This window comes from Onychostoma macrolepis, chromosome 01, assembly GCF_012432095.1.
Source record: "Onychostoma macrolepis isolate SWU-2019 chromosome 01, ASM1243209v1, whole genome shotgun sequence".
Lineage (NCBI taxonomy): Eukaryota > Metazoa > Chordata > Actinopteri > Cypriniformes > Cyprinidae > Onychostoma > Onychostoma macrolepis.
The window spans coordinates 38,156,926-38,183,911 of NC_081155.1; the positions used below are offsets into that span (position 1 = coordinate 38,156,926).

The 26,986-nt window shown below is 37.0% G+C and overlaps 1 protein-coding gene across 5 annotated transcripts in view; it reads left to right on the top strand.

The window, feature by feature from the left end:
• Nucleotides 1-26,986, top strand: part of dmd (dystrophin) — a 104,859-nt gene that overhangs the window by 7,594 nt on the left and 70,279 nt on the right. For 3 of the 5 annotated variants that reach the window (XM_058769897.1, XM_058769934.1, XM_058769905.1), the window contains exons 2-20: nt 2,916-2,977; nt 3,845-3,937; nt 4,921-4,998; nt 5,453-5,545; nt 6,654-6,826; nt 7,142-7,260; nt 8,777-8,955; nt 9,335-9,469; nt 11,505-11,696; nt 19,899-20,080; nt 20,197-20,347; nt 20,421-20,540; nt 21,196-21,297; nt 21,549-21,656; nt 22,627-22,806; nt 23,034-23,206; nt 24,387-24,510; nt 24,778-24,865; nt 25,221-25,462. In XM_058769897.1, coding sequence (XP_058625880.1) covers nt 2,916-2,977; nt 3,845-3,937; nt 4,921-4,998; nt 5,453-5,545; nt 6,654-6,826; nt 7,142-7,260; nt 8,777-8,955; nt 9,335-9,469; nt 11,505-11,696; nt 19,899-20,080; nt 20,197-20,347; nt 20,421-20,540; nt 21,196-21,297; nt 21,549-21,656; nt 22,627-22,806; nt 23,034-23,206; nt 24,387-24,510; nt 24,778-24,865; nt 25,221-25,462 — 2,594 coding nt within the window. Of the gene's footprint in view, nt 1-2,915; nt 2,978-3,844; nt 3,938-4,920; nt 4,999-5,452; nt 5,546-6,653; nt 6,827-7,141; nt 7,261-8,776; nt 8,956-9,334; nt 9,470-10,372; nt 10,437-11,504; nt 11,697-17,247; nt 17,316-19,898; nt 20,081-20,196; nt 20,348-20,420; nt 20,541-21,195; nt 21,298-21,548; nt 21,657-22,626; nt 22,807-23,033; nt 23,207-24,386; nt 24,511-24,777; nt 24,866-25,220; nt 25,463-26,986 lie in introns of those variants that run through there. The other 2 variants (XM_058769911.1, XM_058769914.1) reach the window with 2 other exon arrangements.

Consider the following 26,986-nt stretch of genomic DNA (forward strand, 5'->3'; position numbering starts at 1 on the left):
CTAAGTGAACTTAAAAATTCTGTCATCATTTACTCGCCCTCAAGTCTTTTGAAACCCATTTCTTTCTTCCCTGGAACACAAAAGGAGTTATTTATAGCAGAATGTCCTTCTGCTCTCTTCCATATAATGAAAGTAAATGTTGGCCACAGCTGTTTCTTACACAAAGTTATCGTATGGCTTCAGAAGAAGCATGCATGTCATATGAACTTCTTTTATGATCATTTTATGGTGATGATTTTTGGTGCTTGACAGCACCTGATCACCATTCAAGTTTTGCTTTAGTGTTAAAAAAAAAAAAAGACATGCAGTTTTGAAAGGGTGAGTACATAATGACAGAATTTTAATTTTGAGGTGTTTTCACTTTTATGGTGCAGATTCGTTTTTGTTTAATAGCAAATGAGCCATCCCGACCAAGTAGAATTACGGCATATTAATGTGGTAATGAATTATGTCTTAAAGTTTAGGCATTCGATATTCAGTTTGTGAAGGAACAATGCGGGATGTCGTCTACCCTGTTGTGTTTTCAAACCTGAAGAAGGCAGAAATATAATTTCCCTGTCAAATCCTGAACTTTTAAAACCAGCTAATTTAGAGCTTTGTAGATCAATATCAGTAATACTGTAAGATAATGTGAAGGTCCCTTTGCAGCAAAAGACTTAGAGTAATCAGCTTTTCCTTTGTGCGGAGCTGCTGTATTCTGCACATTTTGTCAAGGGGGTTGACAGTCTAATTGAAGGGGATTGTGGTAATCAAGTAAAGGAATGACTTTTGGCATTATGGAACATTAAGAGATATCTGATTTGCTCCAGAAATTATTGATCCACGATAAGAATAGTTCATAATTGGTGCTTTTTGCAGTGTTGAGATGCCTTTACAAGTCACCATTCTCTACAGTAAAGAACTCAAATGAGCCTCGGACATGATAAATGGAAATGGAATGGCTTTCAGGATCCGAAAATGTGATCTGCATTGGATAGCAGAAACTATTGACCTTTTTATCTAACAATTTGGACTTTTTCTAGTAATTCTGAGAATTGAGATGCAAACGTGTAATTCTGAGAAGGAAAGTCAAAAGTGTGAGATAAAATCTGGCAATTGTGAGGAAAAAAATAAGTCCGATAAAATGAAATTACCTTTATTTTCTATTCTGTGGTGGAAACAATAAAAAATGGGATTGCAAGATGTAAACTCAGAATTCTGAGAAAATAAGTCGGATTTGGGGGGGGGAGGGGTCAGGTTTACCTGGTTTATATGTTGCAATTCTGTTCTCACAATTCTAAGAAAAATGCTCAGAATAGTGAGAAAATGTCTGATTTGTCAGATAAAAAGTCACAATTACCTGTTTTATCCTGTGGCATAAAAAATAAAATAAAATTGATTGATAGATAGATCAAATTTGTATAAAGAAAATGTGAAAACGTATTGTTAATCAACATTGTTTGCTTTTTGTTACAAATATTTTTATTACTATTTTTAGTTCTTTAGAACTGATTCAATCTTTTTCAGTGCTGTCTACTCTTCTGTCATATTATTACAGCAAAAGCGTGTGAGAGTGTGTGTTATTGCGATTATAAGCATGACATGGTGCAGTCAGGCTTGAAACAAATCTGAGCCATGCTACTGTGATTATGCAGTCAGCTGAAGTGTAGGCTGACCAATGGGAACAATGAACTGAAACTACCCATTTCATGATGATTATTGCAATGGTGGCAAAAACAACTGGAAGCTTAAAATCAATTATGCATGAAAATGCTGTCATCCACGCTGACTCTGGAAAGCTTGTGATTCACCACCCAGTGCTTTTTGTGCACAAGGAAATATCAAAACAATACTTACTCTTTCTTAACGATTCCATGGCCGTTCTGAAAGGTTTTAAAGAGATAGTTTGCCCAAACATGACACTGCTGCCAAATCTTGCAAGGAGCACAAAAAAAGGAGATATTTTGCAGAACATCCAAGCTGCTCTTTTCCAGTGAAAGTGGATGGAGAGCAAGGACCGCCTTTGCTAGATAACTCCTTTTGTGCTCCATGTGAAGATGAGAAGAGATGACAGAGTTTTCATTATAGGCGTGAACTCTCGCTTTAATATCATCAGGGCCCCTAGATAAGAATTACGCTTTTGTAATCAATCTCAAACTCAAGCAAGCTGAGAGGGTAGCGCACAGAGATCCGAATCAAAGCAATTGGAGAATATTAGAGCGGGGAACAACACAAGCTTTTAATGTGATATGAAAGCTAAATGTTCTTTGTACTGATTGATTTTTAATGTTCCCAACACCCGACATTTCTTTGACTCTCTTTACGAATACAAGAGTGGCTTTTTGGCATTTTATCAACGGTAGTTTTTATTGGCGGCTCTGAGTGAGTCAACCAAAAAGAGGACTTTTACAAACAAAAGTTGCTGGATTCTTGATCTTGCAATTTAGTATCCTGTGTTTTAGAAATGAATAGGAATAATAGAGGAATTTCTGAGCAGGTTCTTTGGCTTTTCTGATCAATTTTTCACCCCACTCAGTCATTGTGTTTGTAAAGCTTGCCTGATCTACACCCTCGGTCTCTCAGAAGTAATCTTCTTTTGAATGCCAGCTGACCATTGATCTGTATATACCCTCAAACCATTCTCAGGTCTTTCAGGGGCTTTTTGCTCATAGTCTCTTTGTATTTAACCTTCCTTATATCAAATGCCACAACAGAGTGAATACGTCCTATTGATCACGATGGACTTTATTCTTATTTGCCAGTAGCTACTTTAATCACTTATAGTTTATTTGATATATGCTGTTATGTAGCTGTAAAGCTTTACCTTTCTTAAGGTATTAAATGACTACGATTTTTTTTATATTTTTTTTTTGTTTGGAATGAAATTTTAATAGTTTTAACTGGACAGTATTGACAGTGTTCTCTCTTATTTTCAGATGAAAGAGAAGATGTTCAAAAGAAAACCTTCACGAAATGGATAAACTCACAGTTTGCTAAGGTAATGTGACTTGACTATTTTTTTTTTTTTATCGTGTGTTGAGGTAACACTGAATCACCCAAAAATGAAAAGTCTGCCATCATTTACTCGCCCCCTAAAGTTGTTCCAAACCTTCTTTCTTCTGCTGAACACAAAAAAAATTATTTTGAAGAAAGTTGGTAACCAAACATGATGACAGAATTGTCATTTTTGGATGAACTATCCTTTGAATCATGCAAAATCTGTTTTGATTAACCAGTTAAGCCCATCTTTAAATTGCGATTTTCAGAGAAATCTTCATGCATTTCTGTTGCTGCATCCTGGAATTGCATGGTATAGGTATACAAACTGAAATGTTGCTATTCATCCACCTACTACATGGTGGGCGGATGAGGAGATGTAAGGTAGACAGGCTTGATATCAAGGTTAAAAGTTAAGATTCACACTTGCACATAGTCTTGATCTTGAGGTTAAAAGTTAAGATTGACACTCACACAAATTCTTGTCACTAACCTTTATCTATGTCAGGATGTGAGTGTGAATGCTTGAATGTTTGCGCTTCCAGGTAAGGCGTTTCAAAACAGAGGTTTTTGCGTTCTCTTTGTAACTCTGTTAGCGCCCTTTTACAGTATGTTAACAGAGGAAGGACATCAGTTTTTTGTCCTTCAAACTGAGAGAGAAGTGGCTGCTTCAAGGCAGAGCTGTGGGGAAAACAAGCTTAGAGAATGTATATATTTTTTTTTCCTGTCATTCGTATTTATTTTTGATAATATACACCCTCAAATACTCCACTTTTACATACTGGGAAGACTTCACATACAGTACAATGCTGTGTATGAAGGACTGAATAAAGACCCGCAGCCTTTATAACTTCTGTTTATTCTCCAGACAAGAAGACCGCCTATCGATGACCTCTTCACTGATCTGTGTGATGGCCGACGTCTTCTTGAACTCCTGGAGGGTCTGGTTGGCCATGAAATAGTAGGTCCATCTTTAAATTTCAAATATGCGTATTACAAAATAAGCCCTTAAAGGAATAGATCACCCCAAAATGACACTTTTCATCATCATATACTTATGAATACAAAAGTCAAATTTGAGGATAGTCATGGTAGTTACTCTTTTCAATACAATGCTGAATAAGGATTTCATAATGGATTAAAAATCATTAGAAAAATATCAAAAATTGGTAAATGCATCTCATGCAATATATTTCAAATCTTCTGAAGTCAAATGATAGTTTTGAATAAGAAAAGAAAAATGTATGCACATGTACATAAACTGGCTGTTAGTTTAACCCCCGAAATGTTGTATATATTTCACTTTGGTCTATTTCACAACCCAAAATTTATTTTATTTTATTACTGAATGAATTTTAACATTTGCACTCCTGTATTATTCCTTGGCATGTTCACAAGAGGAATCTTTATAGATGTATAGATTATAGATTGTATAGATCTTTACATTTCAATCTATAGATGTATAGATTACATCATGTAGCCCATATAGTCATATTAATAATATCATTCTCTTTTGAAAGAAAAACAAAACTTTATTTTATTAAAGTATTTAGAATTTGTGACTATGTGATTATTTACTACATGTCATTGAAAAAAAAAAAATAAAATAAAATAAAAAATATATATATAACATTTTGGGGTTAAATTAACAGTCAGTTTATGTACATGTGCGTGTTATGTACTGTTACCAAAATAATGGTTGTTTTTGGTCATAACGGCCACCCTTTCATTAGGGTGACAGAATTTTCATATTTGGGTGACCTATCCCTTTAATTGGCTCTGAGGGGTGATATTCTGAGACACTTTTCATTGTTCTATTTTTATCAAGGAAAAAATACTCCTGGTTTCAAAGCGTTTGGACAAGGCTGAGTGCATAAATGGTTGAATTCATTTGCAATGGATGCTCAGAGTTCAGTTCTGATACAGTATATTCCCCATTTGCAGGTTAAAGAACGTGGTTTCACTCGAGTGCACTCCCTCAACAATGTTAACAGGGCCCTGCAGATCCTTCAGAAGAACAATGTGAGTTAATTGGTTCAACTGGCTGTTTTACCGTTCACAGCTTTTGGAATTTCAATGTTTCGGTTGAGCTTTTTTTAATAAATGCAAGACAGAATTATGCAGAAGCAAAATTTCCAGTTTGATAAGGTAATGGTACTTATCCATTTCACAGACATAAAAGCTTTTTCTGCTTCATAAAATGTAGTGAAACAAGCAGACAGCTTGAATATGTGTTGGAAGAACCAAATAAAAGCCAAGTAAGATCACAAATTATACAGTCTCGTTGAAGTCATTTTCCTGCAAATATCAAACTGCTGATATCTAAAACCGATGTGGCTGAAGTATCTAAACTTTATGTTGTTTAAAGTCAACATATAATAAAAACTGACCCTGTTTACAGTCTTAATGCATACAGTATTCCTGGTCGTATTATGTGCAATGAAGGATCTTGTGTTCCCATCCGCTCCATTTCTAGGTTGAGCTGGTAAACATTGGAGGAGCTGACATTGTAGATGGGAATCATAAACTGACCCTGGGGCTCATCTGGAGCATCATTCTCCACTGGCAGGTATGAGAGTTCAATACAGTGAAATCAGACCCACAATCTTTCTGGTTTGCCTTCAAGGACAGTAGCGCACTAAAGGACCTTTATCATCCATTATGTTGTTCTATCAAAGGTTTTATATGTAGCACATTTGCAGTGGACTGTCATGTGCTTATCTGTACAGGAACTCGTTTCCTCTGTGTTTTTTCTGCTCATCTGATAAGGTGGTCCTACTGTGGTTTATGTTCAGAGCTACTGATGTCATCTTCTTTCAGCTTATGTTGGCGGTGGTTAAAGCAATAAGGGAATTTAAGACTCAGTAACATTCAGCATTGAGATTAATGACTGATTAGTGATTATCATATTCATTTACCATGGAATTTACATCATACTCCTAGATATTTCAAAGTTTGCCATGGTGTTACGATGTTAAATAATGGAAAACTTTATACACTGTAAAAATACTTTTATTCAACAAAAGTGACAGTGAAGACAGTTATAACGTTGCAAGTATTTCTATATTATATAAATTCTGTTCTTTTGAACGTTCTATTTATCAAAGAATCCTGAAAAGAAATATTAAGCTGCAAAAATGTTTTAAACATTGTTTATGATAAGAAATGTTTCTTGAGTACCAAATCAACATATTCAAATGATTTCTAAAGGATCATGTGACACTGAAAACTAGAATAATAGCTGCTAAAAATTCAGCTTTGCAGTTACAGGAATGAATTACATTATAAAATATATTTCAAAATTAGAAAACAGTTATTTTAAATTGTAATAATATTTCTACTAATAATGCTTTTATTGTATTTCTGATCAAATAAAGAGGCTTCTTTCAAAAATCGTACAGCCCCTAAGTTTGAACGGTATTCTTGTGCCTGGTATTTACTCCGACCTAGGCGTCTCAGAGAATCAAATTGTATTACCATGGTTATCCAACCAGGATATTACCCTTGTACATATATGTACCATGTACTAAGTGTTATCGCATATTTTTGCTGTGCTTATCCTGTTTATAAAATTGCAATCTTAAAATCTGTCTGTAAATATTAGCTTTATGAGGCCATGTTGCTATATTTGTCACTGTTCTGATAAATGTGTATATATCCTGCCCTTTGCTGTACAGGTTAAGGATGTGATGAAAGATGTCATGGCAGACCTACAGCAGACAAACAGTGAAAAGATTCTGTTAAGTTGGGTCAGGCAGTCCACTAAAAACTACAAAGACCTCAATGTGGTCAACTTCTCCAGCAGCTGGGCAGATGGTTTTGCCTTCAATGCTCTCATTCACAGCCACAGGTGTGTGGGGTTGTTATTTTTAGGTGCTTTTTTGAAAATCACAGAAATCGTTGGTTTCACGACTAATGAAATTGAAAATGAATGTCTTATATTCATTGGTCATAAACTGCATGGTTGAATACTGGCTTGGCCTAAAGCAATTTTTGAAGCTGATTATGGCTTATTGTTTTTCTATTTTTCTGTGTAGTTCATTTGGGTAATGAACCAGCTGTTTCGATCTGCTTTTAGCTATTTCAAGCATGTGCACAGAAAAATAATTTAAGTTATTAACTATCCTATATTAATTACATCATCTGCTTTGTCTTTTTTTGCCAGGCCGGAGCTGTTTAACTGGAGTGTGGTGGAGCAACAGGATAATGCCATTGAGAGACTGGATCATGCATTCAATGTTGCGGAGAAGAGTTTAGGCATTGACCGACTGTTGGACCCTGAGGGTATGACCTCCTCCTTTCTTCCTCCCGCTCACATTAGCCTTTGAAGTTTTTCTGACTAATACAGACAGGGCTTTTTTAGTTTAGTTTTTTGGATGGGAGGAAACGTCTTGTTACATCAACATCTAAAACAGAATTTCATCACATAATTTATGCCATGGGGGTTTAACTCATAGAGGAGCTTGTACCACTTATGACTGGTTCTCTATGGACAGATCCAAAGAAAAGCGATCTAATGTACAGTATATGCATGATGTTTCTTTCCTACGGATAAGTCCATAAAGCACATGTATAGATATATAATTTAAAGGGATAGTTCACCCAAAAATTAAAATTTGATGTTTATCTGCTTACCCCCAGGGCATCCAAGATGTAGGTGACTTTGTTTCTTCAGTAGAACACAAACAAAGGTTTTTAACTCAAACCGTTGCAGTCTGTCAGTCATTTAATGGCAGTCAATGGGCTCCACGGCTTTCTGAGTCAAAAAAACATACACAGACAAAACCAAATTAAACCCGGCGGCTCATGACGATACATTGAGGTCTTTAGACACTAAACGATCGGTCTGTGCAAGAAACTGAACAGTATTTATATCATTTTTTACCTCTGATCCACCGCAATGTCCAACTGTCCTGAGCGCGTTCACATCAGCCGACGCGTGACACATCTTCTTCTTCTTGCTTTACGGCGGATTACAGACTTATAAGTGCATTACCGCCACCTATCTCTCAAATGGAGAATTGACACTCCTAATTGAGATTGTAGATAGAGTGTAAAAAATGATATAAATACTGTTCAGTTTCTTGCACAGACCGATCGTTTAGTGTCTAAAGACCTCAATGTATCGTCATGAGCCGCCGGGTTTAATTTGGTTTTGTCTGTGTATGTTTTTTTGACTCAGAAAGCCGTGGAGCCCATTGACTGCCATTAAATGACTGACAGACTGCAACGGTTTGAGTTAAAAACCTTTGTTTGTGTTCTACTGAAGAAACAAAGTCACCTACATCTTGGATGCCCTGGGGGTAAGCAGATAAACATCAAATTTTAATTTTTGGGTGAACTATCCCTTTAAATGACAGTTATATGAACACTGCTGTTCAAAACTTTGGGATTTTTCATGTAGATAAATGTTTATTAGCATATTAGAATGATTTCTGAAGGATCATGTGACACTGAAGACTGGTGTAATGATGCTGAAAATTGAGCTTTGAAAGCAGTTATTTTAAATTGTAAGAATGTTTTACAATATTGCTGTTTTTACTGTATTTTTCAAATAAATGCAGACATGGTGAGCCTAAGAGACTTCTTTCAAAACATAAAAAAAAAACTGAATCAATCCTAAACTTAGTAGTACACATACAACACTCTTTTAAATACAAAGCAATGTTTGCAAGGATCTTCTGCTTCTCACATTCATCTAAGACTCTAATAATCTCACATATGTCTCCTCTAGGAGTTAGATTAATTAAGTCAATTAAGTCATTGCTTAACTCATGGGCATATCTTTTCGCCATCGCAGATGTTGCTACAGCTCATCCAGATAAGAAATCCATCATTATGTACGTCACCTCCCTGTTCCAAGTGCTGCCCCATGGCGTGAGCATGGAGGCCATCCAAGAGGTGGAGACCCTCCCTCGAGCTACAGTAACCAAGGAGGAGCACTTCCTCTTTCAAACCCAACAACGTTACTCCCAGCAGGTCAGAGGAACACACACTCATGGACACGCACAGTTTTGAACAGTGTGCAGTAATCGTAATGCATGGACCCATTATCTCTGGCGCCACATACGTCTAATATGAAAGCCTGAGACTTCTCTGGTTTCAAAAAGGTTTTCAGACGTTCTCAGGATGTCGAATGCACCTCTATCTCGTCAACACACTTTGCCAGCTGACATTGAATTATGTTTTGTAATTTGTGATCTAATTTTGACTCTCTGCATTCCAACGTCCTCGTCGTCCTTCTCACTGCCATATCCAGCTCATTGCTCCATCACTCAACTCTCCTCAATATTTCCAACCATCTCTGTGGCTTTTGTTTGCTTATTTCAGTCTTTCTTGTCTTCTGTACCTCTCTTAGATCACAGTCAGTGTGGCCCAGAGTCATGTCCGCAGCCCGTCTCCCTCCTATAAGCCTCGATTCAAAAGCTATGCCTTCACTCAAGCTGCCTACGTCAAGACGCCTGAACAGCAGAGGAAGTTCCTCACCACACAGGTTGGTCATTGTTGACTGCTGGTTTTCCATATCATTGCCAGGCATTAGTTTGTTTTTAGTGTACAACAACCTCAGACTGATATCAGTGTTGTAACGCTTCAAAAAAGCTTGTTCCAAATGTAATATATTGGCCTGGCAGACAACAAAATTGACAAAAAATGCCATAGATTTGCAACGAGGAAGGGACCTGAGGGATATTTCAGAGACTTTAAGGATGGAACCATCCAGAACACCCTATCAACTGCACAGCAACACACAAAAACTAGCATTGTGAGCACCACTCACATTTTCTTTGGAAAATGTAATAATCTAGTTTATTGTGTAGTATTTAAAAATACAATCATTGAATATGTGACGTTGTGTGTTCCTGAGATACTTTTATCTACATAAGGCATTTCTGTTTTAACAACCAGTCTAGCTGATGGAACACTGCCACATTTTTACATTTTTAGAAGAAAATGTGAGTGGTGCTGCTGAAAACAGTGTTGTTATTTTTAACTTAAACTAAAACCATTAAAAATCTAGCATCGCTTTAGTTCAGGCAGGCCACATCATTCAAGCTTACATCAGCTGACAATCAGCTGTTTCTGACCTGTACCAATCCAGTTCTGGCACCTATCACAGCGGTCTATTTAAATCCCCATTCAGCCCGTCTTCTAATGCATGACTGCACACCACATCTAACTCCCCCCTCCATCCCCAACTCAGCTTGAACCTGTATTATAATCTGATATCTGTTTGTGATTTTTTTTTTTTTCAGTTTTGTTGTAAAGTACATTTGCATTTTGCCCTGTTTACAACAAACTCATGTTAAGCTGTGAACTGTAATATGTATGCATGATTACTGGATCTGTTCTGTTACCCCAGGGGGGTTTGACTTGCTGCTCTCCCCACTCTGTCCAGGCTTGGCTGCATGGACAGGCGCGTGGACTTTGCCCAGAGCAGAACCATACCGCCAACACTAATTGTATGCATCATTATTATAATAAATATACATTTGACAAAAGTGGTCTTGATTGAATTTACATTTGGAGATTGAAATAAAGCTGAAAAAAAAATACATGTAAATAAAAACTTAATTGTTAAAAAAAAAAAAAAACTTAACTGAAATAAATCTGTTTAATTTGAAGGACTTAAATTACAAAAAATGAAATAAAAATCATATACTGTGTATATATATATATATATATATATTTGAAAACTGAAAATATGATGGTAAAAGGTCATTCAAAATATTAATAAATAGTATATAAATAATACTAAAATAACACTGGTGTAAAATTATAGGGTGTTGTGGGTGGCTGCCAAGCCTTGCTATGTGGTTGCAAAAGTATTCTGAGTGTTTTTTAACATATTGTTGTGGGTAGTTTCTGGATGGTTAGTCACCCTAAAGATATTTTGGTCCCCAAGATGATGACTGAGGTCTCTTCTTTACCTTCAGTCTATGGTTTTTTTTTTGCCTGGTCAGTCAGATGAAAATTGTAGGCTAAAGGTTGCTTAGAAAAACCTCTTCTCGACTAGCTGTGTGATTTGAGGTTTTATTGTCCACGGCGCAAGTGGTATGACAAGTTGTACACCAAATTTGAATACTTATGGTTAGGAATTTGTAGAAATATGAGCAATACCATAAGCACCACTAATAAACCTTGTGCTAAATCATAACTCAACACCAAGAGGCCCCTCACAATCTTTAAATCCAATCTGAAAACACCCTGATATTATCAGTCAGCCAGTGCATTTCACTCAAGCTCATAGGAGGACAGAGGGTATTTCCCAAAGCAGGAAAAGAAAATTAGAAGGCTAACTTTAAAGATCACCCAGCTTTTGAGGATGAAACAGCCAGAACTCTAGGGGCTTTAAGTGACGTGCGCGAGCGTGTGTGTGTGTACCCATGATTAGCCAACCACTCCTACCGCCTCATTGCCAATATGCTCTTTAGGCAAGTCTTGATTTAATGACAAAAAACTCGATATTTTTATTATTTTGAAATCCATACATCATCTAGCCCATTTGTCTCCCATCTATCTGCCTGTAGTCTCCAGACAAGCTCGATGAACTGCGACCGTCCCCCAGTCCCCTGCCACAGGGGCTAAATGAGCTGGAAAGCTACCAGAGTGCCCTGGAGGAGGTCCTGACCTGGCTGCTCTCCGCGGAGGACGGCTTGCAAGCACAGCCACCCATCTCCTCTTTTGTCGAAGAAGTCAAAGAGCAGTTTCACACCCATGAGGTAATTTGCTAGTTTTTGTTTTAAAGCTTTTGAGGTGAAAGCAGATGAGCGTGTTAATGATTCTGCTGGCCTCAGGTCATATTTTTCTTAGTTGGTGATGTATTGTTTGAAAAAATTGGCATTAATTTCCATTTTTTAATGTACCACTAGAACAATGATTAAAGTTTGATTTATGTACTCATTAGAATACGTAACTGGATTTTAGTTGAAAAGTTGAGTGTTGAAAAGTTGGCATGAAATGAAAGTTCACTGTTTTCTAATTAGTTATTGATCTTATTGTAAACGATTCATCCAAGATTGTTTACTTTTTTTTTTTTTTTTGCGCTGAAGATGTCATTTTTTGATCTTCCTGTTAAAAAACGTCTTTCTGGTGACATATGTCTGACTCCTCCAAACATTTAGACTGCTAAAACCCCTCCCCTTTCTTAAAATCAACTTCAAGTTTCATTTAATCAACAACCAATGGATAGGATCCTTCATTTATTACTTTTTCAATAATTCGTTTTTATTCTGATGAATGCCATAATAAGGAAGCAAAGATCTGTTGCTAATTTTGTTAAATTCAAGCTTTAATGTCATTAATACTGCCTTCAGATGTTGGAAGGTTCCTTTTTAGAACAGTTAACACAATTTTGCACAATTTTGAAAACTCGTTGGACCATCTTAACTAGGCTTCCAAAATTCTAATTGTGAATCATGTGCTAGGACGCTATGGCTAAACTAGCTGTAATTAATTGCTAATGTTGACTGTACAGTTTAGTTTATTTAAACTGATATAATAATGCAGTGCTTCTGCTGAATTGATAAATAATAAGCACAAGTGATAAAGTAGTTTTGTTCCTGCATTAAACAAGTTCCCTGTCTTTATTGGTAGGTGTAAAAGAGAGAAAGAAACATGAAATTGGCACTTTTGGGTAACACTTTAGATTACAACGCGCAAAGAACTACGCAAGTATACTGAATTTACGGTGTACGTTTCTGTAATTATAGTGTACCTATAAAGAACGTACGTGTAGGTATAAGGGAACAATATGTTACGTTTGGGTAATAAGGGGGTAACAACCAGATATGCAACCTGCAAAGAACTGCATAAGTAAACTGAAGTTGCAGCGTAGCGTTTTTGTAATTATAGTGTAGGTATAGGGGGAATAATATGCAACGTTTGGGGAATAAAGGGGTAACAACCTGTGAAATTACTAATCATTTATACTGTAAGTATTTTGAAACTAAGGGGTACCTATTCTAATATTACGTGGTATGGCCTAAACAATAATCTTACGTTTAGGGGTGATTTAGAAAGACAATATTCTTTGTATAATTTTATACTGGTATTTTATTATAGGCCTATAGGTATTTTTAACCATTCTGTTATTAAAGGAAACATGATGATTTCTGAACAACAAAACTGGACATCTACTGAACGAGTTAATGACTTTCTGCTATGATTTATAATTTACAAGTCAGCTTACCTCATGAAAGCTTCTTCTGTTTTATTTAATTCAAATATTATTTGAAATTTGGGTTTTTAAATTAAAATCATACACCATATGACAACAGTAACAACACAGGCAACAGATAATAAAAGATAAAAATGTATTACACCAGTTCAGAAAAAGCAAAGCAACTCCATATTTATACAGTTAAACCAAATTCTTTTGAAAAGTTTAAGAACAAAATTAAGATTCATGTTTTTCACCCACTGACGAACTTAAACTATTATGGCCAAACCATCATGTCAATAAACACACAGTAATAAACACCGAAATTCAATATTAAACTATGTATTATAGCGATCTGACAGGATTTTACCGTCTTTGATTTTACCATTGTGGTCCACATCCTCAAGCACCATTTTGACTACTTCAGTTCCCGGCTTTACTGCTTAATGTTGTGAGAACATACTCGGACAAAACTCTCCAGTTTTAAAAGAACACATTCCAGTCAGTCTCAAAAATCACTCTCCTCCTCGCTTCGATTAGTTTTCTTGTATTTTCGACACACATTCCTGTCATGAGCACCGCAAACACGGATAGACTCGTCTAAAGTGCCATTCAAGATGTTGCATTCCAGTTTCCAGTTCCCGATCAGCACATTCACTGCTCTAGTTTTAAATGAGCACAATTTTCCATCTTAAAGGTGCAGTAGGAGATCTTGGAAAATGCTAACTTTAGCCTGATAGCACTGAAAGCGAACGCCCCACCCTCCCTGCAATCGCCGTCTAAAGCCACGCCCCCTGCACACATATACGCTCACAGACCAGAATACAAGAGAAAAATTCACTACAATAGGCTACATCAATGGTTCTCGCGCCCCCCACTCTGCACATTTCATGCGACGTTTGTTCTATTCGACCGTAAGTGCCCTGCGAAGTGGACATCACCAGATACTCCGCCATGATTCCAGTTTGAAGTGAGCGTATATGTTCCATACAAAGTGCATTAAAGTGTGCGAGACGTAAATTTAAATAGTATTTATTTACAGGTATATTATGTCACACTTAACACTTCTTTAGTAAGTTTAGTCTGTGTGTGAAGACGCTGCGCAGCGCAAATCCGTGAATGAATGTTCCGAAGTGAAATAAATTTCAAAGGATTTCCCCTGCTCAGGGAGTAACGTTAGGGAGCAATGAACACTGTGTAGGGAGCATGTCAATCGGAACACAGTTCATGCACATAGCTCACTTCTAACGAGCTGGTTATCTGAATCGGGTGTGTTAACTAAGTGAGACATGCAAAATATGCAGAGCGGGGGGCGCGAGGACTGGAATTGGGAACAGCTTGGCTACATCATGTGTCATTCACCCGTGAGAAAACTTTATAGTACAGATAGTAAAAGTACTACAATACCAGGAAGAAAAATTCCCCAGGAAAACCGCGGACTTGGCCGTCGGGTTACTTTTATTACTGATATCAACCCAAATTGGGTCAAATCAAGTCAGCTTCCTAACACAACAGTCTCAACCAAGCATTTGGATTGAAACAATAACCTAGTGTGTTTAAAAAGTAGGCCTACACAGTGTACGTTTTTGTTAAATCGCTTGCAAATATAAGATTGTTATATAGCCTACATACCACGTAATATTAGAATAGGTACCACTTAGTTTAAAAATACTTACAGTAAAAATAATTTGTAATTTTACAGGTTATTACCCCTTTATTCCCTAAACTTCACATATTATTCCCTTATACTTACACGGAGATACTGAATAGGTACACTATAATTACAAAAAAGTTACACTGTAAATTCTGTTTACTTACGCAGTACGTTGCGGGTTGTAATCTAAAGTGTTGCCCACTTTTGTTCTGAAGTACCTCCAAAAATCACTTGAATCCTCATCGTTTCTCAATTATGATGTCAGAACTCATAAGTTTTCAGAAGGACTAGTGCACAGCTGTCATGTTAGGTTACTGATTCAGAGCAAAAAAAAATTTAATGCTCAAAGACAGTGCTGTCATTTATGTCTTTTTAGCAGACAATACAGATTCCCTTTAGAGGTGATCCAGGAATTGCTATTAAAGCTAGCTGTATTTGTTGTGATTTCATGAGCTTTAACTGCCATATGACAATTTCGGATTCCTACATAAGCTCAGAGTCTTATGATATGACCTTTGCCCAAAGTTGAAGGCCATACAGAAAAGCATATATCCAGACTGTCCTTTTACAGCTTTTGTTGAGCAATTAGTTATTCTAAGCAACAGTTACAGATTGGTTTTGTCTAAAAAAATAGCCTACTATTTTGGTGCAAACTACAATGTTCTTCTTCATACATTTTGCATGTTGCTCTAAAAATGACTCATGACTACCCATACACTTTAGATTTTGTGTATAAAGTTAAATTGACATCTGTATTGTCCCAGAAATACTCTTCAGTTGACACATCTGTATACGTTTATTCAGTATCTGACATCTGGTCAATATAAGACGTTTTACATTTTTGTAAGAAGTATAGGAACGGCTCTAAATCTGGACAGGTGATTCATTTCTTCAAAATAACTTTGAACCCTAATGCTGTCTGGAAGTTTTGGAACTAAGATATATTGTTCAAGAAGTTATGGGCTGTTATTATTAACATAGATATTCGTATGCCCCCCGTGTTTACAGTCTCTGAATAAATCTGATTTCTCTGTTCGTAACAGATGGTAATTATAAGTGTTTCCCCTCAGTTTCATATTCCAACATCTTTTAGAATGGTTGGTCTGGGAGTCAAAGGATCAAACTGTGCCTTGCGTGGGTGTGAATTGAAAAGTTATCTGGGGATATTAAATGACTGAGAGAATGGCATGATATAATGAGTGAAAAAACTCATTGAGGGAAGTGTTAAGGATGGAAACAGATGTACAGTGAGATTTTTTAGATGATAGCAAAGAAACAGAGAAGTTAAGAGCTCTTAAACTCTTTAGCTTATTATTATTATTATAATAAGCGTATTATTTATTTGCACATTTTTGTTTGTTGATAGAGGTGCTGTGATGAATCATGCAGTTTTTTGAAGATTTTAAGAATTTTGTGTTATGTAGTCAATGTTTAACACCATTTACAGTGTACTTAGACTGTGTTTAATACATTTTTAAATATAAGATTTTAAACTACTGTTCCAGTGTTTGGGGTCATTAAAATTTTATTTTAATTAATTAATTAATTTTAATTTTATTTTTATTTTTTATATCTTTAAAAGAAGTCTATAAATGCTTTTACAACCTGAATTCTGGAAGTGTTGGGACGTTTTTAAATTTGAAAATGAAAATGAAAAGACTTTCAAAACACATGAGCCAATATTGTATTCACAATAGAACATAGATAACATAACAAATGTTTAAACAGAGAAATTTTACACTTTTATCCAATGAGCTCATTTCAAATTTGATGCCTGCTACAGGTCTCAAAAAAATTGGCATGGGGGCAACAAAGGGCTGAAAAAGCAAGAGTTTAAAAAGATTCAGCTGGGAGAACATCTAGCAACTAATTAAGTTAATTGACATCAGGTCTATAACAAGATTAGCTATAAAAGGGATGTCTTAGGCAGAGGCTCTCAGGAGTAAAGATGGGCAGAGGCTCTCCAATCTGTGAAAGAGTGCATAAAAAGATTGTAGAATACTTTAAAAACAACGTTCCTCAATGTCAAATTGCAAAGGCTTTGCAAATCTCATCATCTACAGTGCATAACATCATCAAAAGATTCAGAGAAACTGGAGAAATCTCTGTGTGTAAGGGACAAAGCCGAAGACCTTTGTTGGATGCCGTGGTCTTCGGGCCCTCAGACAACACTGCATCACTCATCGGCATGATTCTGTCATTGACATTACTAAATGGGCCCAGGAATACTTCCAGAAACCACTGTTGGTAAATACAATCCGCTGTGCCATCTGCAGATGCCAACTAAAGCTCTATCATGCAAAAAGGAAGCCATATGTCAACATGGTCTAGAAGCGCCGTCGTTTCCTGTGGGCCAAGGCTCGTTTAAAATGGATTGTTTCAAAGTGGAAAAGTGTTCTATGGTCAGACGAGTCCAAATTTAACATTCTTGTTGGAAATCATGGACGCCGTGTCCTCTGGGCTAAAGAGGAGGGAGACCTTCCAGCGTGTTATCAGCATTCAGTTCAAAAGCCAGCATCTCTGATGGTATGGGGGAGCATAAGTGCATACGGTATGGGCAGCTTGCATGTTTTGGAAGGCACCATGAATGCTGAAAGGTATATAAAGGTTTTAGAGCAACATATGCTTCACTCCAGACAACGTCTATTTCAGGGAAGGGCTTGTGTATTTCAATAGGACAATACAAAACCACATACTGCAGCTATTATAACAGCATGGCTTCGTAGTAGAAGAGTCTGGGTGCTGAATTGGCCTGCCTGCAGTCCAGATCTTTCACCTATAGAGAACATTTGGCGCATCATTAAATGAAAAATACATCAAAGATGACCACGAACTCTACAGTAGCTGGAAACCTATATCAGGAAAGAATGGGACCAAATTCCAACACCAAAACTCCAGAAACTCATAACCTCGATACCCAGATGTCTTCAAACTGTTTTGAAAACAGTGAATAAAATTGTAAAATTTCTCAGTTTAAACATTTGTTATGTTATCTATGTTCTATTATGAATAAAATATTGGCTCATGTGATTTAAAATTATTTTAGTTTTCATTTTATTCAAATTTAAAAAACGTTTCCGGAATTCGGGTTGTAAATATTATAACATATACAGTATCTCACAGAAGTGAGTACACCCCTCACATTTTTGTAAATCTTTTATTATATCTTTTCATGTGACAACACTGAAGAAATGACACTTTGCTACAATGTAAAGTAGTGAGTGTACAGCTTGTATAACAGTATAAATTTGCTGTCCCCTCAAAATAACTCAACACACAGCCATTAATGTATAAACCGCTGGCCACAAAAGTGAGTACACTAAGTGAAAATGTCCAAATTGGGCCCAATTAGCCATTTTCTCTCCCAGGTGTCATGTGACTCGTTAGTGTTACAAGGTCTCAGGTGTGAATGGGGAGCAGGTGTGTTAAATTTGGTGTTATCGCTCTCACTCTCTCATACTCGTCACTGGAAGTTCAACATGGCTCCTCATGGCAAAGAACTCTCTGAGGATCTGAAAAAAAAAGAATTATTGCTCTACATAAAGATGGCGTAGGCTATAAGAAGATTGCCAAGACCCTGAAACTGAGCTGCACCACGGTGGCCAAGACCATACAGCGGTTTAACAGGACAGGTTCCACTCCGAACAGGCCTCACCATGGTTGACCAAAGAAGTCGAGTGCACGTGCTCAGCGTCATATCCAGAGGTTGTGTTTGGGAAATAGACGTATGAGTGCTGCCAGCATTGCTGCAGAGGTTGAAGGGGTGGGGGTCAGCCTGTCAGTGCTCAGACCATACGCCGCACACTACATCAAATTGGTCTGCATGTCTGTCATCCCAGAAGGAAGCCTCTTCTAAAGATGATGCACAAAAAAGCCTGCAAACAGTTTGCTGAAGACAAGCAGACTAAGGACACGGATTACTGGAACCATGTCCTGTGGTCTGATGAGACCAAGAGACCAAAGACAAGTGTGTCTTGCCTACAGTCAAGCATGGTGGTGGGAGTGTCATGGTCTGGGGCAGCATAAGTGCTGCCGGCACTGGGGAGCTACAGTTCATTGAGGGAACCATGAATGCCAACATGTGCTGTGACATACTGAAGCAGAGCATGATCCCCTCCCTTCAGAGACTGGGCCGCAGGGCAGTATTCCAACATGATAACGACCCCAAACACACCACCAAGATGACCACTGCCTTGCTAAAGAAGCTGAGGGTAAAGGTGATGGACTGGCCAAGCATGTCTCCAGACCTAAACCCTATTGAGCATCTGTGGGACATCCTCAAACGGAAGGTGGAGGAGCGCAAGGTCTCTAACATCCACCAGCTCCGTGATGTCGTCATGGAGGAGTGGAAGAGGACTCCAGTGGCAACCTGTGAAGCTCTGGTGAACTCCATGCCCAAGAAGGTTAAGGCAGTGCTGGAAAATTATGGTGGCCACACAAAATATTGACACTTTGGGCCCAATTTGGACATTTTCACTTAGGGGTGTACTCACTTTTGTGGCCAGCGGTTTAGACATTAATGGCTGTGTGTTGAGTTATTTTGAGGGGACAGCAAATTTACACTGTTATACAAGCTGTACACTCACTACTTTACATTGTAACAAAGTGTCATTTCTTCAGTGTTGTCACATGAAAAGATATAATAAAATATTTGCAAAAATGTGAAGGGTGTACTCACTTCTGTGAGATACTGTATACATATACAGAACATATATAATTTTTAATATCAGTTTTCTAATTCAGTATACTTTAAAATGTAATTTATTCCTGTGATGGCAAAGCTGAATTTTTAGCATCATTACTTCAGTGTCACATGATCCTTCAGAAGTCATTCTAAAATGCTGATTAGGTGCTGAAGAAACATTTCATATTATCAATGTTAAAAATAGTGCTGAATAATATTTTTGTAGAAACAGTGATGCATTATTTCTTTGATGAATAGAAAGTTTAAAAGAACAGCATTTATTTGAAATTGAAGTATTTTGTAATCATATAAAAGTCTTTACTGTCACTTTGGATCAATTTGTTGCATTCTTGCTGAATTGTTTTCTTTCAAAAAAAAAAAAATCTTACTGATGTTTATCATATAAGTGTCTGTTGTCTGTCCAGGGCTACATGGTGGAGTTAACGTCTCATCAGGGCAGCGTGGGCCGGGTTCTCAAAGCAGGAAGTGTGTTATTGTCTGGAGGGCAGCTGACTGATGATGAAGAGAGGGAGGTGCGGGAACAGATGAATCTGCTCAACTCTCGCTGGGAACATCTGCGTGTGGCCAGTATGGAGAGACAGAGCAGGTGGTCACATGTTTGCATGATAAGCCTTTAGCCAGGAATATAAACCTGTCACTCTTTACAGACAGACCTTTGCTATTTACAACATTCATATAACTGATGTTTTGGAACATTTCTAGGCTTCATGAGGTTTTGATGGACCTGCAGCACCAGCAGCTGAAGCAGCTCTCTGATTGGCTGGACACAACTGAAAATCGAATTAAAAGAATGGGAGCACAGCCTTTAGGACCCGAACTTGATGACATAAAGCGACAAATTGAAGAGCAAAAAGTATGTACTGCAATTTTTGGTGGTTTATTGATAAGAAAAAAACAAATAAGTAAAGACATAATTGTCCCTACAGCTCTTACAGGAAGATCTGGAGCTAGAGCAAGTGCGGGTGAACTCTCTGACTCATATGGTGGTGGTAGTAGATGAGAACAGCGGTGATGGCGCCACCGCAGCCTTGGAGGAAAAACTACAGGTAAATTTTGTCATTGATGAACTTTGAACTTTTTTGATCCACTTCAAGTGTTGACTTCTATATTTGAAAATCTGGAATCTGAGGGTGCAAAAAAATCAAAATATTGAGAAAATCGCCTTTAAAGTTGTCCAAATTAAGTTCTTAGCAATGCATATTACTAATCAAAAATTAAGTTTTTATATATTTACAATAGGAATTTTACAAAATATCTTCATGGAACATTTACTTAACATCCTAATGATTTTTGGCATAAAAGAAAAATCTATAATTTTGACCCATGACCCATATTGTTTGCTATTGCTACAACTATACCAGTGCTACTTGTGATTGGTTTTGTGGTCCAGGGTCACAATGAAGCAACAACAGCTTTTATACCATAGAGAGGCTCTTTCACACTGCATAATGTAACAGACAACCAAGTGTGGTTATAGAATGCGGTTGCCACTCTTGTAAATAACCAAAATGTGTGTGAATGGAACTGCATTAATTACTCAAATACAGGCCTGACAACCATAATCTGCTACTGTGTAATGTGACCTTTGTAGCCATAACCACAGCCCTAAGGTCTGACCGGTGGTTTGGACCAAATAACTGTGGTATAATATTTTGTTTACTTGAATCGGTTTTCCATAACACCCCCACTTTACTTACACAGAACCTTGGGGAACGATGGGCAGCGATCTGCAAATGGACTGAAGAGCGTTGGATCCTTCTTCAAAAGATCCTGCTGTGCTGGCAGCATTTCTCTGAGGAGCAGGTACCGAATCCTTCCAGACCATGCTGAAAAAGCTTTTACAATGCATTTAGCAGCTTTCAAAATGCCTTTTGAGTCCTGCCTGTTAAATGACTATAATGAGAGCATGTCTGGGGAAACATAAAGGTTTTGAAGACCTCTTTTCTCAAGAGAGTCAGCATGATAACATCACCAGTACTCAAAAGAAACAGGAAAAGCAGCAGTGCAGAACACATCTCACAATCTCCCTTTAATCCGCTGTGCTTGTTTTATAGCTGCTGTTTGATTCTTGGCTGACTCAGAAGGAGGAGTTAGTTCAGACTATCCAAAGCAGCGGCACAAATGACCCAAATGAAGTGGCCGCCAACCTAAGGAAGCTTGCCGTAAGTGGCCACACATAATCCAAACTCACTGAAGCATTGAAGTCAACCCTATTTTGCATGCTTAACAATCAAGTCCTGGTGGATAAAATCGAGTATTTTGAATTTTTTTTTTTCCCTCGTTGAATATTCTGCATGACGTAAAATTTTCATGTTACAGAAGTAAAATGGGTTTCGAATGACGTTTTATGTTGAAATCCTTTGTAATGGCTTTGAAATCAGGCCTTTTTAGTGATGCAACACAATTCCCAGATATTATGTAGTTCTGTTTTTCAAAGTTCTCATTGGTTGGCTAACTTTGAAGGTATAGTCTAACGATAAATTTAAATTTTGTCATAACTTGCTCCCCTTCATGTCGTTTCAAACTTGTACGACTTTCTTTTTTCTGTGGAACAAGATATTTTGAAAAATGTTGGTTTTAGGTCACACTGACTTCCATAGTATAGACAAAAAATAAAACGGAGGCCCCTTCATTACTATTCTTTCTACTATTTTTCTCTGTGCTCTCACGCCGCACATTATGTTCTCACGCAATGAAAAATACATTGTAGAGCAAAGAGGAAACACGCCGACAGACAAGACAGAGCAGGTTACTTTTGGTATGAAAAAAAGTCTCAGCTTTCAAATTTTGTAATTTTTTAAGAAATTCAAACTATAAATACCGTTTTGTGGTTCTTTAATGTGTCACTGTAGCGCCGCATGAACCGATTATCTCTTCCTCTTTACTAGTTATAGCACAAAAAAAACCTGAATGAATATCCGAAGGTATCTTGTTTCAACCGCGGAAATATCGCCTGTCAATCAAACTCCCTGTGAAGGGTCAACATGTCAAAATTCTTCAAAATATCTTCTTTTATGTTGTTCGGAATGACGAGGGCGAGTAAATGATAACAGAATTTAATTTTGGCCTGGACTATTCCTTTAAGAATAAATTTCAGAACTTAAAGACTGTCGGTTGAATTTCGTTCCTCAGATTTTAAAAGCAGACCTGGAGTTGAAAAGGCAAACCCTGGACAAGCTTTGCTCCCTTGTTCAAGATCTGCTGACCAACATTAAGAGCAAAGAGGCCGCTGGGAAACTAGAGGCAAAGCTGGAGAGGTTTGCTCAGCGCTGGGACAAATTGGTACAGTCGCTTCAGCTCACCAGCACCAAGGTGGTTATGCTAATGCAATTCCATTTACTGTGTCTCATCTTTTCCGCAATACTGTTCCATCTATTTCCATTTCTCTCAAAATTTGATATGGCTTCCTGCATGGCCATGCCATCACTCAGAATAAATAAAGCGCTCTCACTGTATCGCACTCTTTCTTTCATATGCACTCAAGAATCAGACTTCTATACATTTACACATGCGTGTCTTACAACTTTTGTCCCTCTTAGTTTTCAACTATTGTCACCACATCCCAGTCGGAGCTCACGCATACAACCATGGCAACTGTCACCAAGGTGACCACGAACCAGAAAAAGATGGTGAAGCATACTAAGGAGGGCATATCTACCCCTCCACCTCAGAAGAAGCGACAGATTGTTGCTGATTCAGAACTGCGGAAAAGGTGAGCTTATGTACCTCAGTTTTGTCACAGGTCACTAAATGTGGAAGACCCATTTATGACAACAAAAGCTTTGCTTTGGGATTTTTAATTTTTTTATTTTTTTTATTAACGACACAGATAGTTCTGTATGTTTTATCTTTAACACTATTTCAAGACCGTTCGAAATATATTATAAAACTAATTGTTAGAAAATAAAAAGGTAATCAATTTTGTGATGTTTTTGCTTAAAGACTTTTTTCCTGTGTTGATATATTTCCAACTACAACATTGAAGGGCTTGTCTATTCTTTTTAAATAGCCATTAAGATTTAATAATATCATAGTGAACATTATTTGCTACCTGTTATTAGGGGGAGGGATATTCTCATTCTGTAGAGTAATTGATTGGACATAATGAGTGAGTGGAGTATGTCATCAATTTACATTTTTTTTTTTTTTTTTTGTAAAATTTAAATGTATATGTCTGCTAAAACTAAATTTTGTCCAATTTTATCAGTACACTAGCTAATTTGTAGATGGTGTCAAAGCCAATGAACAACAACTATAAAGCATAAAACTCCAGAAGTACATTTTATCCATCCATCTATCCGTCCAATATCCAAATTTTTAATTAATGTAATACTTTTTTATATAATAATTTTATAGGACTAGATTTAAGGTTAAATAATCAAACTTACAAACAGATCTTACTACATACGTTTATTGACATATAACAGTTTTTAAAGCATGATTTGCACAATGCAATCTATTGGTCACTCAGTACGATCGTTGTGTAATAAAATGGACCCATTTGTACACATTTCCTGAATGAAACACCTGAACGACACAGACACTTCATATTTGAAGTGAAATGTATTCTTTATTTCTCAAGGGAATATTTTTGCTGTATTACATACAAGATATTTTACATATTTTTGCTATAAAATGGGACAGAGATACTGATTTTATTTTTTATTTTTATTGCAGTGTAGGCATTTTCGTCTAAATAAGCTCTTTAGATTTTTGGCTGCATGAGTTAAATTGTGCTTTTGAGTTTAGAAATGATGCTGAAACAAAGCCTGCAGTGAGGGGAAAATGCTAATCAATGCCTGAGTTCCAGCAATATTCAAATGACTAACAAACAAACAAACAAACAAGAATAACTAATTTGTTTTGCTGTTCTCTCATCAATTTCCCTGCAGATTTGATGTGGACTTCACTGAAATTCACAGTTTTATGACTCGGTCAGAGGCTGTTTTGCAGAATCCAGAGTTCTCAATCTCCCGTAAGGAAGGCAGTGTGGCAGACCTCTATGAGAAAGTGCTGGTAGGGCTACATTAACATGTTCTGTAGTGATTTGTCTGTTTCATACAACAAATTCATGTGTAGTGAAAATATATTAGATCGTAAAATGTATTATATTATTGCTTGAGAAAGCTTTGAACTTTAATAATGTAATATAATTTAATTACTATATTTCAATTATGCAAAGTGTAGTAGTTACATATAAACTCAATACTTAAAACACGTTAATGCTTTAAAAAAATGTGTTTCATTGGTGTTTACTGTGTGATTCTTTCAACCATTTTTGAGGCAATTGACAGGGAAAAAACTGAAAAGTTCAGGAAGTTACAAGAAGCCACTCGCTCAGCCCAGGCTTTGGTGGATCAGCTCACTAGCGGTATGCATGAATTCTAAGTGATTATTTTCATATGCACATTCATTTCAGTTCAAATGTCTTGTAAACGCCCCTTGATTTTCAATCAGTCTTGCATAATTCAAAACTTGCCCTTGTTGTCTTGTAAAAGACACACACAAATATCCCCCATTTTGGAAAGTAATAATCTGCATTTTGCTGGTAATTAAAGTAATAAAATCCTGCATAATATCAGCTCTATTAATAATAGATAGACATGTACATCGATGGGACGTTTCCCAGCTATTTTGAAAGTCTAAAGCCTTTGCCAGCTTAATTGCCTCAAATGCTGTTTCAATATGCATGAGTCTCATTTGTCCTAATGGATCTTTCTCTAAAGATGGTCAGAATTCCGAGGACATCCAGCAGGCGGCTCAGCAGTTACGTGCTCGATGGGTCGACTTCTGCGCTCTCCTGGCTGAAAGGCTGGCATGGTTGGCCTACCAGACCAAAGTCCTGGCCTTCTACAATCTCTTCCAGCAACTGGAGCAGGCTGCGGCAACCGCTGAGAACTGGCTGAAGGTGCAGTCGCCGCCCGCGTGCGAGCCAGAGCCTCTGAGGATTCAGCTGGAGCGTTGCAGGGTAACCACCAGTGTCTGTCCTCGTGCATGGGGTCTTGCTCCTTTGTGGATTTGTGTTTCAATGTGTGTCTGTTCTGTGTCCATATACAGGGCAAAGTCTGTCTTTTCCTGTGTCTGGCCAGGTAATGCCCTTTCCCCACTGCATGTGTTCATCTGATCTCATGCAAGAAAAAAAAAAAAAATGCAAAGATGCATTCATGCAGGATATTTTATCATGCCCGACAAGAGAAATAACCTTCGATTATTTTTTTTCTTGATCTTTTGAGATAAAAGAGCTTGATTTACTTTGAAAACATGCTATAACTTTCAGAACCATATCCACAACCCTATATGCATATCTTTCCAAAGGTTTCCAAGATTAGAAATGAGTTTATTTTTAACAAGGTCCCTGAAGTTTTTGGCACACAAAAAAGAAAACATTAAAAAATGAAATTATAAATAATAAATAATGTATATGACCACCATTTAAAGAATGGTTCACCCAAAAATGTACATTTGGTGAAAATCTACTCACCCTCAGACCATCTAAGATGTAGAAAAGTTTGTTTCTTCATCAAAACAGATTTGGAGAAATTTAGCATTACATCACTTGCTCACCAATGGATCCACTGCAGTGAATGGGTACCGTCAGAATAAGAGCTTAAACAGGTGAAACAAACAAAAAACATTACAATAATGTACATCTAATCCACATCAGTCTATCAGTTCACATTTTGTGAAGTGAAAAGCTGTGTGTTTGTTAGAAAAAACCTTTGCTTCTGTCCAAAATCCATTGTAATGCTTCCTCCATTAAAAAAAAAAGTCCATCCCCTGTTGTTCTTTGTATTTGTTTAGAACTGATTTCACTTGTAAACGGTGCTTAATCTGTGCATATTTCTCTCTTGAATCACAAAAGTCTATTTTTTGGAGAACACAATTTTATGGATTGAGGACTCGTATTTTAGCTGGAAGCAACAGTTTGAAGTTAAAAACACCTAATGATTGATTTGTCCTCTACAAGCTTTTCACTTCACAAGATGTTAATTGATAGACTGGAGTCGTGTGGATTACTTGTGGATTATTGTGATGTTTTTATCAGCTTTTTCTCATTCTGACGGCACCCATTCACTGCAGAGGATCCATTGGTGAGCAAGTGATGTAAATTTCTTCTAAATAAAACTCATCTACATCTTGGATGGCCTAAGGGTGAGTAATCTTTCAGCAGATTTTTCATTTTTGAGTGAACTATTTCTTTGAAAAATATTGGACTACATTCTTCTGTTTTAAGGAGTAATTCTTATAGTTTATTCTGAAAGTTTTTTTCTGAATTTTATTCAAAGGGGTAATTAAATAAATTGTTTTTATTAAAAAAAAAAAAGTGCATGAGATGTTAAAACGCTTAGTTATGGGTTCTGGGTTCTGCTGACGGGTCCAATATAGTTGCCTCTTTTCTTTTTTCATTACATTTTGACAGGTTCACAAAACAGTCTGCAATAATTCTATCTTTCATGTCAAAAGATCAAGGAAAATCAATTTCTCTTAAAAT